Source organism: Embiotoca jacksoni, unplaced genomic scaffold (assembly GCF_022577435.1).
Source record: "Embiotoca jacksoni isolate LCO1_2020_lvr unplaced genomic scaffold, fEmbJac1.0.p SCAF_5, whole genome shotgun sequence".
In the NCBI taxonomy this organism is placed as follows: Eukaryota; Metazoa; Chordata; class Actinopteri; family Embiotocidae; genus Embiotoca; species Embiotoca jacksoni.
The window spans coordinates 5,506,253-5,520,124 of record NW_027185403.1 but is presented as its reverse complement, the minus strand read 5'-3'; the positions used below and the strand labels follow the sequence as shown (position 1 = coordinate 5,520,124).

The 13,872-nt window shown below is 42.0% G+C and overlaps 1 protein-coding gene across 3 annotated transcripts; it reads left to right on the top strand.

Moving 5' to 3' along the window:
* The first annotated feature begins 101 nt into the window (after positions 1 to 101).
* On the top strand, positions 102 to 13,518 carry lamp2 (lysosomal-associated membrane protein 2). 3 transcript variants are annotated; one of them, XM_069170440.1, is made up of 9 exons: positions 102 to 265; positions 3,082 to 3,194; positions 3,961 to 4,171; positions 4,264 to 4,425; positions 4,563 to 4,834; positions 4,960 to 5,079; positions 6,376 to 6,430; positions 6,522 to 6,692; positions 11,441 to 12,279. In XM_069170440.1, the coding sequence occupies exons 1-9, from the start codon at positions 220 to 222 to the stop codon at positions 11,584 to 11,586; spliced, it is 1,296 nt and encodes a 431-aa protein (XP_069026541.1). In that variant the 5' UTR covers positions 102 to 219; the 3' UTR covers positions 11,587 to 12,279. The 3 variants fall into 3 exon arrangements, with proteins under 3 accessions (XP_069026541.1, XP_069026543.1, XP_069026542.1); XM_069170442.1 differs by lacking the exon at positions 11,441 to 12,279 and adding an exon at positions 7,984 to 11,197; XM_069170441.1 differs by having other exon boundaries at positions 104 to 265; positions 12,186 to 13,518.
* The last annotated feature ends 354 nt before the right edge of the window (positions 13,519 to 13,872 follow it).

Genomic DNA, 13,872 nt, shown 5'->3' with positions numbered 1-13,872 from the left:
CTTAGTGAGAGATAGAGAGGAAGAAAAAGAAAAAGGGCAGGCTGCAGTCCACACCTCTCAGGTTTGACACATCGGTCCTTGTCATATGACTCTTCCATTTCCTGGTCCAGTCGGCTGGAGGCTCACACGTCCCAAACCCCGCTGACTGAACGAGCGTCCACGTCGGTTGCTCTCGTTTCTCTCCGGCTGCCGTCACTCCAAACTCACCCGGCGAGAAAAATGTCCCGACGTGCCGCGTCTGTTTTATTCCTGGCTTTTGGACTCGGTATGTACCATCGCATTTATTTATCTTTTTTTTTTTTTTTTTAAAGTGAGGTGGAGGGAAAAAAAAAAAAAAACCCAATGATAATAATTGTAGTCCGAAGTGATTAAACTTCTGGGACACTCCGGGCCTGGTGCCTCTGGTGCCCGCTAAAAAAGAAATAAAGACGAGTAGTTTGAGGACTTTAATTGTGTAGTTATATATATATATATAAATATATATATATAATGTTGTTTCCACAGGCCTTAAAACTAAACCGCTATCAGCTGCTGAGTAAGGGAAGCACCGGTCGTGATGTAGCTTCATTGCTAATTGTTACCTACGTCAACAAGAAACTGCAACGCCGCTAAACGGCGGCTCGTAGCTCCAAAATGTCCTCTCAGCTGCTGTGTTGTTGTTGTTGTTGTTTTGTGTGTTCACACCTACATACAGGAATCAAACGGATAAAAACCAGTCGCGTCTATTTTAATTTTTTTTAATTTTTTTTTTTTTTTAATACCGTTAACGTTACCGCGTTAAGCTAGCGTTTTGGGCATGCGGCGTCAGCTAGCTTAGCTGTTAGCTTTTATTCGTTTTGATGCGCTTGTTTTTGAAAGCTTAAAGTTCGAGTTGATTAAAAAAAAAAAAATAAAAAAAAAGTATTTTGAGTCACGCCCGCTGCTATAAATAACATGGGTGAAGGTCGTATCTTAAATCTGAACCCCTCCCCCCTACAGACATAACGATATGTAGCCCAAAAGGTTAGCATTAGCTTCTTTTTTTTGTGGTAGTTTACAGTAAGTTATCACGTGACAGGTCAAAACGCAGCATGAGTTAACAAAATTACACTGATACATACAAACGTGACTTCTTCACGTTAAACGAGTCACTTTTCATTTCAGATTAACATTTGGATAATAATAATAAACTTTATTTATACAGCACCTTTCATAAAAAAAATTAGTCAAACACGAATATATATTTTTTTTTTTAAAAACCAAGATTGCAATATTAAGCAAACAAACTCGAGATACAAACTGTTATGAAAGCTCAAATAAGAGTCAAGTAAAAACGGTAATGTTTTAAAATACATATTTTTATGCAAACCTGCCTAAAACAAGTTGACCGTGGGAACATGTATTAGGCCTGCACTACTAAAAACCTAAGAAAACAGTTTGAAACGTACTCGGTGGGGGGAAATAAATCAGAAATGTATGAAGTAGCAGAGCCTTAAAAGCAAATTCATTAATATCGACTCTCGGTCAGTGACAGGCAAGCCAGCGCAATTATGCTAAAACTGGAGAGCTATAATCTGTTTTCCGATTCTTGTAAAACCCTGGCAGCTGGATTTTGTACAAGCTGCAGCCTATCAATGTTTTTTTTGTTTTTGTTTTTGTTTTTTAAAAGAAGTCAACTGTGCGTTATTCTGTCCATAGCAACTAATGCTTTTATACATGTAAAAACAACGCTGCTAAATACTGGTTGTGTCACACAGGTGGGGTTTTTAGTTTGCTTAAAATCTGGCAGTTTTCCTCTTGAGGTTCATGTCGAGAGCAAACGGATCCCAAATTGTGTGACCTGTTCGGGAATTTCAGCAATGTTGTCACTAAATGAATTTGACACACATTTTTGCACGCTGTATTTGACAATATTTTATGGTGTGTTTAGGTGTAGAAAACAGTGTGACTCTCCACCTCTCTGACTTTTATTGCTTGGTCGAAACCATCCGCGTGAATTTGAGTGTTGTGTGCTTTATTGGTTTATGTTCTCTTACCTGGAGATTTTGGCAGGCAGCTCAGTTGCTTGACAAAGCATACTGTCCACACTGTAGCTTATCTAAATGGACCTTGTGCCCTGTGTTATATTGTCTACAGTTTCTCAGAGTCAGTGGAAAGTAAAGGACTTTTATTGCAATAAATAGAGAAAATATTTTACTCGTTTTAAATGGCATCATCTTGTCCATTTTAGACAAACTTTGCAACTCAATCCATGATGTTAATGTCCATAGAAGGTTCAAAATACATTTAAAAAAAAATATCAAAATACAGTTGGTCAAATATTAGAATTTAAGAGTCCGGTATAAATGACTCTAATCCTCCAGTTGTGTCTTTGACCATCCCAGAGAAAGCAGTTACAACAAGATGACATCATTAAAAGGGCAAAAGTCAAACCTCATGGAAGTCATGGAAACCGTGATGGAAATGTGACTTTTCTATTCATTTCCTCCAGCTGTTTTTATATAGATAAACGGAAGTGATTTGGACTTTGGTGCGAACAAAATTGCATTCAGCTCATATAAGTGCAATCAGGTGATTATGTAATAACTGTGATAGGCTTGGTTGCATTGTCACATGTGGCATAGGCTGTGGGAGTCACCTGATGCCACCCGTTCACCTCGCCGCACAGCAGGAGGTGAACCTGCTAACTGTGAATGTGAGCGTGAATTGTTAAGACATTTCTATTGTCCACGGAACAACGAGATTCTTCCGTTGCTCATTTTCCTTTCAACTTTAAAGAAATATAGAAAATAAAGGAATACTAATGGAAATAATTCAATCAAAATTAACAGTTGTGTAAAAAGCGGCAGGGAGCATCGATCCTGGTTGTCTGGTTGAATAATTGCCTCGGTGTCTCCCCGGTGATTGACACTTGCCCTGGCTTCAGCCCCCTGTCCCAACCATTTAAAGAATAATCAGTAAAGCCAATGGCCAGAAGACTTCATGAATTTCCACCTGTTATGACTTCATTCTTTTTAGATGTAACTTCCAACTGGAGTAATTTCTATGAATTAATGGGAGTTTAAGTTGATTAAGTGTGTTTTTCTTCTTCCCCCTTGTCAGTGTTCCAGTTGTCATGTGGTACCGAGGTGAAGGTCTTAAAAGAAGACAAGTTATGCCTCTACGCCAATCTAATGCTCAACTTCTCCGTCTTTTATGAAGTGGCTGAAAAGAAGGTGGGTGTCTGGTCTTAGTCACACTAACCACAACGTGTTTGATTCCCAGCAAACTGTATATTTAGTACATCGGCCTACTGTAGTAGAGACCAAATGCTTTGCTTATGCATGAGAGCAGCTCGGCTCGTATAAATCCAACCTCAACAGCATGACCGTCACGTAACTGTCGTGTCATCACGGAAAGGGGAAAATTAAGGGAGATACAAATCAAGCAGATTCTTGCAATTCAGCGTTTTCAGTCGGTGTGTTTTCCTGGTGCATATCCTGCAATTGTTGTGAGTTTTTGTCCTGTAAAAGAAGAATCTCTTAATTTGTCTGTGTAATGTCTGTAAAAGAAGAATCTTTTACAGACATTACACAGACAAATTAAGAGTATTTCTTAAAATTATGTATATATTATATTTATATATATATATATATATATTATATTTATAATTCTTTCTAACTGTAATGGATGCTTCATGCTTAATGTTAGTGGCGTGAGTGTAACAACTGGTTGTTTGATACGTTTGCTCATTTTTATCAGTTAGCCATTGGCTGAATTTATTGTTTTTGTCAGGCATGTCAGATGAACAATTAAACTGAAGTACACTCTCCCTTACTCGCCAGGGGGAAGATGTTTTTTAATGACTCGAACTTTATACTCTCCCAAATGTCACTGTATCTGCCAAGTGTTTTTTTGGTTTGTTTTTTTCTTGAAGTCTGCCTTCAAACAGTTCACTAATTTACTTCATGTTAAATAAGGTCACTCTCTGCTCTATTTCAGATTGAAACGGCTGTGTTCAAGCTTCCTGATGAGGTCACTACAGAAGGAAGTGAATGCCAAGCCACCACCTCGATGCTGAAGATTCATTTTGGAAAAGGACACTCCTGGAGTGTCAACTTTACCGCCAGTGGGAAAGATTACCAGGCAGACCTCGTCACCTTTTCTTACAACCTCAGCGACTCGACCTTCTTCCCTAACTCTGTGTCAAATGGTAACTTCTTCACCTCACAGTGGAAACAGGAAACATAGACATTAGTGAACGCCCTTTTTGCCGATGCTGATGTGCTTCTGAATTTCTTTTAGAAACTGCAAGTGTGACCGTGAAGCCTGAAATTACAAATGTAGGCGTGGACACCTGCTACTCTTGCAACAGTAAGGACTTGATCCAGATTGATTCGCTCAATATGACCCTGTGGAACGTGCTCATACAGGCGTTTATCACCAACGGCAGCAAGAGCGAGAACGGTAAGTACAGATGCAGCGGCATGAATCATCCTGGCTGTAATGTCTCTCTCTCTCTCTCTCTCTCTCTCTCTCTCTCTCTCTCTCTCTCTCTCTCATTTCTACTGACGATCTTTCCTCTCCGTTTTCTCCTCACGCAGTCACATCTTGCGCTGCCGATGTACCCGCAACCACAGTCTCCCCGACCACTGTCCCTACGACCACAAACACAACAACCGCAGCCCCCGTCACAAACACAACGACCGCAGCCCCCGTCACAAACACCACCACCCCGGCCCCGCAGCCCACCCCCACCCCGACGCCCGCCCTCCCCACACCCACCACTGGGAAGTACAGCATCAAGCCTGACGAGAACAGCACTGCCTGTCTGTTGGTCAACTTTGGCCTGCGGATTGGTTTTAAGCAAGGAGAGGTACGTTCATAAACGCGGAGCGGTGCCGCCGCGGTGCCGTTGGGCCTGCTGTTCCTCGCGCAATATGCAGATGATCCTCTTGTCACGCTCGCTGACTTGTTCCGCGTGTCTTGCCTCTCGCGTAGAAATATCAGGAGATGAACTTGGAGTCCAACGAGACCCGAGTGACTGGATGGTGTGGCGTCAACAGCAGCGAGCTCCTGTTGGCGTCCGACTCGATGACCTTCAGGTTCTCCTTCACCAACGTAAGTGAGCAGCAGGTCGTTTTTGCCATGTGGCAGAACAACATTTTCATTTTATAAAACGGTGACATTTTCTTAATTTAAGGTTTAGTTTTAAAAGGATAGTTTAACACTTTTGAAAATGCACTTATCAGCCCTCTTGCTGAGAGTGAGATGAATGGTACTTGCGAAGTTAAAACCACCAGCTCCCGAGCTTTCTGGAGGCTGATCTGGGACTGGACAAGAGATAACCCTTCTGTAAAATGGTGTAGGGCCTGTTTTTCTCTGAGGTTTTTGACCTGATTAAGCAAAAAGAGATACGACATTTAGCTGGCAGGTGTATTTTGTTACCTTTGGACAGAGGCGGACTTGTTGTTTCACCCTTTTTCTAGTGTTTACATACTTACCCGACAGGTGTAATAGTGGTTTGGATCATTTTATCTAAAGTGTCGCACTATTGATGTTCATTTTCACATAGATTTTTGGTTTGTTTGAAGAATTTTGTGTAATTTATTCAATTTTAAAAACATTTACGGGAAATATCAAAAGATATTTGTTGATGTGAGCAGTGGTTTAAAGCCTTTTTTCTGTCTTTGCACCTGCATCCGTATCATCGGATAAAAGCACCTATAAAGTACCTCCTTTATTGTCTTCATTTGATGGATCAGATGACTTCGTGGGATTTTTTTTTTTTTTTCTGTAGAATTTTTAAAGTAAAAATAAATAAGACCGTGGCTGTGGTGACACGTGAGTGTGTTCATGCCTTTTTCACTTTAAGTTGGCAGGGCAGCTACTATCTCTGACGGGTAGAAACTGTCCGTCAAGAATCTCTTATTTTGCTCTATAACCAGTTTTACCACCTGACGGATGCAGACAGAAGATTACCGACTATTGTCACAATGAATATGCCAAAGTCAACCTCACTTCAAATTGTAATGCTATTTGTGTGTTTATGTTTCTCCTGAACGTGTGGGCACACATTTTCTTTTATCATCCTCTTAATTCTTTTTTTTTTTTTTTAAACTTAAAGTGGATATACTACAGTTCATTCCATGCGACTGCGGTTGATTATTGAATTCGATGAAGCTGCAGAGTGGTAACTAACATTGTATAACTGAATTAGACAGGAAGCCGCGAAATGTGCGACGGTGTCGCTCGTCGTCCGAAACGAGGCGCTTGTACGCTAAATGTCAGCGCTGCGTCTTGCCGGCAGCTAAGAGAGCCGCCAGGGTGCGACTTGGCAACGTCGAACATGTTAGAAGATATCAAAGCAAATAATTAATTTCTGTTTCTAAATCTGTGTTGTTGTTTTTTTTACAGGACATGAAGAAATTCCGCCTACATGCTCTGAACGTCACCGTAAATACGAGCTCTGGTAACTTGAAGACTCGTCTATTCAGCCAAATTTTCACTGGGGACCACGTTGGGATGGAAGAGTTGTCTTCATGTCTTTGTTTATTTCCCAGGCGTGGCGTTTTCTCAGGTGAATGCCAGCCTGGCTCTGTGGGAGGCGACTGTCGGCAGCTCCTACATGTGCAACAAGGAGCTGAACCAGACCATCACCGACCAGCTCTCCCTCTTCACCTTTGACCTGCAAGTGCAGCCGTTTGCGGTCAAGAAGGGTCTTTTCAGTACAGGTAGGTTCTTCCTTCATGTGTCTTTTTTCAATCAGACCCGGCAGCTGCTCCACGTTGACCGCAGAAATCAATAGGAATTATATTGGCGGGCACGTAATTCCATAATTTCAATCATTTCCGCCATGGCGTGTAATTTCAGCATGTCTTGTCAAAGTTGTTTTTTTTATAATCACTGTGGTGCACAATATTTTTTTTTTGTCATAGTAGCATCAAATGTTTTTAAGGGATGTTTGCAAAGCACCTTTTAACAATGAGACAATTTAATGTTTTACATAAGAAATGAACACAAGACGATATAAAAAGAGCACAATAAAATAGTAGAAAAAATTTTAACTTGTATAGAATAAGACAGATAAAACACGAGAGTTGAAATTACAATGCTGTGTAAAGTTTTCTTAAACAGTAGGGGTTTGTATTATGACCCTGAAGGAGTAGCACAATATTTTTGGAATTTTTTTTTTTGCCATAACGATATTATAAATATTGAAAACTATTTTAATGTTAATTTCATGAACAATAAGTGGTATAGTTTTATATGTCAGCATAAACCCAGCCTTGATTCAAATGCCCTGAGAATTAATTGATTTTCCCAAATGATCCAACTTTTAAAGAATTAATGCTTTGATTTGTTTTACAATGTAAAAACAATGTGTTCAAATTTGAATGTTCAGTAGAAGAAAATCCAATTTTTGCTTGATCAAATCCTTTCGATTTGTAAAAAAAAAAAAAAAAATCTCAATGTGGATAGTAACAATAATAAGAAAACCACATGAACAAAAATGAAAACTTTTTTTTTTTTTTGTGTGATTTTGTTTTGTGGCCGGTGAAACGTTAGACAATCAAATGTGCAGCTTCACAGTGATCTGTAGCACAGACGAGATTCATTTGGAATTGAAAAAAAGAAATTACCGATTGTTGCAGCGCTTCCTCATAACTAGTACTGACTTTATTTATTAAATGATGACTCTTTTTCTAGCGTGCATCTAAAATGAAGCGCTGCCTTTTTTTTGTTGTTTAAAATGCTTAGAAGCATTTTTAGAAGCCTGAAGAGGTGAAACTATCAAGTAGAACAAGAAAAAAAAAAAAAAAAAAAGCAGAAAATGGAGAGAAAAATAGCAAATAATAGTTCTGCCAAATATTTCCACTCAAAAGGTGCGCAGTCTGCAGAGAGAACTGGGTGTTAATAACATGAACTGCTTTTTCTGCTGCTTCACTCTTGTCTCTCAAGATGTGTTTTCAAATCAGAGAAATCCCTGTTCCACCTGTTGACTGATTCTCTCTTTATCTGCAGCCCATGAATGTTCATTGGATGACACCAGCATCTTAATCCCAATCATTGTTGGCGCTGCTCTGGCTGGCTTGATTCTCATTGTAGTGATCGCTTACGTGATTGGTCGAAGAAAGACTTATGTTGGATATCAGACCCTTTAAATCCAGGTTGCAATTGTTGCTGAAATACGACGGGGTTCCCGAGCCTGGTCCTTGGGCTTCCTGTACAGTTGTTTGATTGGTAAACAGACAAAAAAACAAAAACAAAAAATGAAAGAGTTACAAATCTAAAATAAACTCTCTAATTGACAAACATGAGCTGTGGTTTTATCAAAATGACAGCTGTCAGAAAATAAAATTTTACCGTCTATAAATATTGATGTTATTGATCATAATGAGACATGAATTGCAGTCGTCTCGCTGGTCTTTGATGATATTAAATAAGAAGAGTAAAATCCAAGTAAAGATGGAGGGTTTGTTCTTCTCAAGGACCAATCTTGTCTACCCCCAGTGTGTGTTGTTGTTGTTGTTGTTTTGTTGGTTTTCCTGTTTTTTTTTTTGTTGTTGTTGTGATTTTTGTTAAACGGGCAAGTGCAAGATCCACCAAACATTTCTTTCAAATTAAAGCAATTACAATGAAAGGTGCTGTTCAGTGCACATTATGAGGAGTGGACATTTGAAATTTACAAAAGCATGAACTGCATTTTTTTTTTTGTTCTCTCTTTACACAAGTTTGTCTCCGTGGGATCCTGCACTTGCTCAGCAGACATTCCCCTTTTTGTTTGTTTTTGTTGTTACTGAATCATCGAGAACATTTATGGTTTCACTCTTCATCCCCCCCCGCCCCCCCATAATTTGTAATAAGACTTTCACGAACATAAATTTCCTCGGCATTTACAAATCGAAGCAGGATGGTCAAGCAGTTGTTGTTTTTTTGTTTGTTTGTTTGTTTGTTTGTTCTTTTGAAACTCCTTCACTTTGATGAACGACGGCTCCGTTTGGAGAGTCGTCCGGATAGAAATGCCCGAGCCCGCGTTCGTCCCCCCCCCCCCCCCTCTCGATTCGGAGACTTATTGGAATTCGATCCCCGATCGTGTTTTGTGACGTCAGGCGTGCGTCGGTTTGTCGACCCTCTTCGTGAAAAGACTTCCTCGCGCGCGAAGCGGTAAAAGCCCAAACGGAGCGGACGGCCCCGAACGACGGCGACGGAGCTGCCGCCGGCGTCGTCGCCCCGCACCTGCGCGTTTGCTGCTTTTACATTTTGCACTTGCTGCCGCCAGAGAATACGTGTTTGGCATTAGGTTTAGAAAAAAAAAAAAAGGGATAGCACTTATTGTGTAGATATTCACTTTCAGCACGGGCCGATTCTGAAACGAGGGATATTTACATGTGAATGCACTAAGAGACTCTTACATGTTTTGGTTTTTTTTTTGCTCGTGTTGAGACTTGTTACGTCACGTTTTATCTCGCCCGTGGAAAGGTCAGGGGTCAGACCTGAGCTCGGAGAAAAGAGGGGGGTGAGGGGGGGGGGGGCGTCAAAGCCCCGAAAATACTTCAAATGTTACAAAACAATTAGAGCTCAAGTTCAGAAGGAAAAGTCTCCCGGGTAGTTTGACGTATTGGGGGAATTAGTTGCTTTCTCGAGGACAGCTGGACGAGACGTTTGACGCTCCTCTCAGTGGCGTCTGTTCAACGCGAAGCTCCAGCCGGGAGCCGGTCAGCTCAGCGCAAAGACCGGAAACTAATCAACCTACCCCGCACCTTTTTAAAGATGACAAATTAACATGTCGGCGTCCGGTTCGTTTGATTTTTTTTTTTTTACTATCAGCTCTCGACAAGAAAGTAAACAATGGAAGTTCCTAAAATGTCAAACCGTTCCTTTTTTTAAAAAAAAAATTTTTTATATAAAAGCTCAGCTCGTCTTCCTCTTCAGGACCGCGTGGCTGTATTTTTATTTTGTTTTAATCAGATGTCCTCGCGATTAAACACCCCTTCAGCAGATTTTTGATTGACCGACGATCGGTGCACTGAAATACGCGATTAAATGGAACAGGAAACGGATCAAACTCGTCAGCGGAACGTTGCGTTCTCGTGGTGAGAAGCTGAAAGTCCGGGGGTTTTTTCCCCGAAGCTTTACGTCGGGGAGTCTGAGTGGCGTCGGGGGAGTCTAAGTGGCGTCGGGGGAGTCTAAGTAGCGTCGGGGAGTCTGAGCGGCGTCGGGGAGTCTGAGCGGTGTCGGGGGAGTCTAAGTGGTGGCGTCGGGGGAGTCTGAGCGGCGTTGGGGAGTCTGAGCGGCGTCGGGGGAGTCTGAGCGGCGTCGGGGAGTCTGAGCGGCGTCGGGGGAGTCTGAGCGGCGTCGGGGGAGTCTGAGCGGTGTCGGGGGAGTCTGAGTGGCGTCGGGGAGTCTGAGCGGTGTCGGGGGAGTCTGAGTGGCGTCGGGGAGTCTGAGCGGCGTCGGGGGAGTCTGAGCGGCGTTGGGGGAGTCTGAGCGGCGTCGGGGAGTCTGAGCGGCGTCGGGGGAGTCTGAGCGGCGTCGGGGACGCCAAGCTGAGCGTGTATTTTTGTAATATTAGAAAGCCGACGTGGCAGCGGCTGTATGTTGTTACTCCTCGCAGTGCTCCGTGCTGTTTTGCATTGTTACAGCTCTTTGCTACTTGAATCTTTTTCTTTCTTTTTTTAAGTCGCTTAAATAAATTTGCTTTCCCAGGACATTGTACATGTTTATGAAACTATGGCTCCGAATCAAAAAAAAAAAGGAGCTTTGATTTGTGCTTGTGATTTTGTGGCTGTCCTTTTGTATTTACGCTTTGTGTAAACTCAGTCGTTGCCTTAATTCTGAAGATGGTTTTGCAGCAACCGGTGTAAACATTTTTTTTGCCAGACACTTGAGGTTAAATCTCCCTCGTTCTCAATAAATCATCCGGACAAAGTTTATCTTCGTGACGAACGCGCTTCGCTCCGAGATAACTTTTTTTTTTTTTTTTTTTTGTCTGTCTTCTGCTGCTTTTGTGTGATTTGGCTCTTTTTTTTAAAATTTTATTTTAATTCGCCTCAACATCGCGCGCCCGTGTTCAGCAAAAAGGGAATCTCTGCTGCAAGACCATCTCGGTTAACGCGGATACGAACGACCTGCATTCTCTCTCGTGCTGTTGGCCATTTAAAAATTGATTTCTCGTTGTGTCGGTGGAGCTTTTTAGCATTGTAAGATTAATGGAAATAAAAATGTGTTGCTGTCATCGACGTCTGAGTTCATCCCTTTTGAAAAAAAGCGTTAAAAAAAAAAAAAGTTCAACTGTTGCCGTCCGTGCTTTAAACATCTAGGAAGTCTCTTACAGAAGTAGCAGATGACGTCGTCCTTTCATTCATTCGTTCATTCATTCGTTCATTCATTCGTCCATCTCTGCATTAATCATACACTTTTATTTCATCTGTTAAGCCCGTGAGACATTCACCTCTCTGCTCTCTTCACTCTCGTCTAGCCGAGGAATGCCAGGCCGATGTGGAGAGCTTCCTTGTTCCCATAGCTGTCGGAGTTGCCCTGCTCGTTCTCATTCTTATTGTTCTGCTGGCCTATTTCATCGGGAGAAAGAGAAACATGGCCACCAGCTACGAGTCTTTAAGTTAGACGGGCCTCGTTTCGGTCGGAGCTCTCTCTGCTCTTACAGAGGAGGTTCACGCCGCCTGTTCGCCTCGCTGACTTCCACTAATTGTGAACAATTACCAGTGTGTGTTGTATCGATGTTTCCATGTCGTGTTTGACTGTATTCATAAAGGAAAAATTCTACTTTTTTTTTTTTTGAGGAAGTATTTCTTTTCTTGCCGAGTTCGATTTAAAAAAAAAAAAAGACTGATGCCGTTCTCACCTGAGAGAAAGGTGTCAATCTTCTCATCTGACTCGGCAAGAAAGCATTTTTGCGTATTTTCCTCAAATTCACTTGAACTTTCTGCTAAAAATGAACGTTCATATCGACCAATATTCAATTGAATTGTTCTTACTTGTTGTGTGATTTGACGTTATTTAACAACCCTCTCCTCTAATCCACACTACAGTCGCATTGTTGATTCTACTTCTTTGTTGTTGTTGTTGTTGTAGGTTATAGCCTCCTCTCCGCTGCTCTCGCTCTGTATCTGCCACTTTGTTTCTCGCATCTCTTGAGTAGCCTCCTGCTAAAACACTAACCTGCCACCTCTGTCTGTCTGTCTTCTCTCTTTCTGCCTTGTCAGCTGAGGAATGCTTCCTGGACTCTGATTTAAGCTTTTTGGTGCCCATCGCAGTGGGCGTGGCGCTCAGCTTCCTAATCATCCTCGTGCTTATCTCTTACCTGATTGGTCGGAGGAAGAGTCGCACTGGCTACCAGTCCGTATAATCCGACCGCTTCTGCCTGTCGTCACCTTTCCCAGCTCTTTAAGACACCTCCTCTGCCCGTCGGTGCATCAAAACCTCCCCACGTTTATGCTTCTCTTTTCTTTTTCTTTTTTCCCCCCCCCCCCTCGTGAGGCAGCGTCTCCCTAAAATCGAGCTTATTTCTCGCACCCAGTTTGAAGTCGACCCCAGCAGCCGCCCCGATACTTTGTTTTGCTTCGATGCCAGTGACTGAATCAAGTACCAAAACATTTCTGATCGATATTGCATCGTTTGATTATAGATTGCATGTTTTGAGAATTAAATTTCTGGCTGTGATTAGCCGTCCACTTCCTCCCCACAGAGCCCACCCTGCCTCCTCCTTCCTCCTCCTTCCTCCTCCTCCTACCCCAGAGAGGCTTTTTCGCTCTCTGTTTCTGTGCTGTATAATAGTATGTGTAAATGACTCTCTTGTATAGAATGAATGACATTGATTTTTATTTTATTTTTGATGACGTGAATGTACGAGCAAGCTAATAAAGCCACTGTCATTCATTTCCCCAATATTTTTTCAATCAATCTTCATGTAACATAAAAAAAAATTAACCGCTAAATTAATCTGTTGCACATATAGTCACTTAATTGTAGCTTTGAAAGGGACAATAACTTAACGAGACATTTTAACAGCATTGGGACCAGCTTTCTGTATTTTTTTTTTTTTGGTGGGGGGGGAGGGGAATGCATGATGTTTGTGTCACTCACGATAGGAAGATTTTAAGACTTTTATTTTCTTGAAATGTATGCTTCTTTACATGTGAGTATTTAGTGAATTAATTAATAGTGTTGTTCCCTTGTAATCCCGTGCTATTTCAAAAGTTCAACACGCGCAGTAGCCTCAGGCCTCCACTAGTCACCTGGATCAAAGTTTGTACATTAATCTGCTCAAAATAAAGACACTACCCTCCACGTGATAGTGCAATGACATCAGCAGCAGGAGCGAATGAGGTATGAAGCCTGTGAATGATAAATCTGCAGTCACGCCACTTCATCCATGCGATCCTCGGTTCTGTAGTCTCCAGCGGTTTTGTGCCTTTTCCGTTACGCACCTCTTGAGTTGCTTGCTTGAAGCTTGTCTCCACCTGATGAAGAATGTGATATAATGAGCTTGTTTTAACACAAGCGGGGGAAACAAATTACAATAAAGTTTTGTTCTTGTTTTCGTATCGCTGTCATTCTTCTTGCGGGTGCGTGCTTTTATTGCGAAGGGGTCGGAGGGGTAAGAGGAGTTGCGTGCGAGTCTTGTGACAAACCTGAACTCGGAGGTTGTACACGGCATCGCTGCTCGGTGAACTGCTGTTTGACTTTCGTCAGTTGCGGGCGTTTTATAACCTGTAACGGCACGCAGAGGGATGACTTGACTCCAGCTACCACTGGCAGATATGCGAGTTGACCCTGAGGTCACGCGGGACTGATTACCGAGACCAGTATGAAGACAAACGCTTTACTCATTTAACAGTTATTACAGTTCATCTGACTTTAAAAACTCGAGAAAAGCATAGAAACGGTACC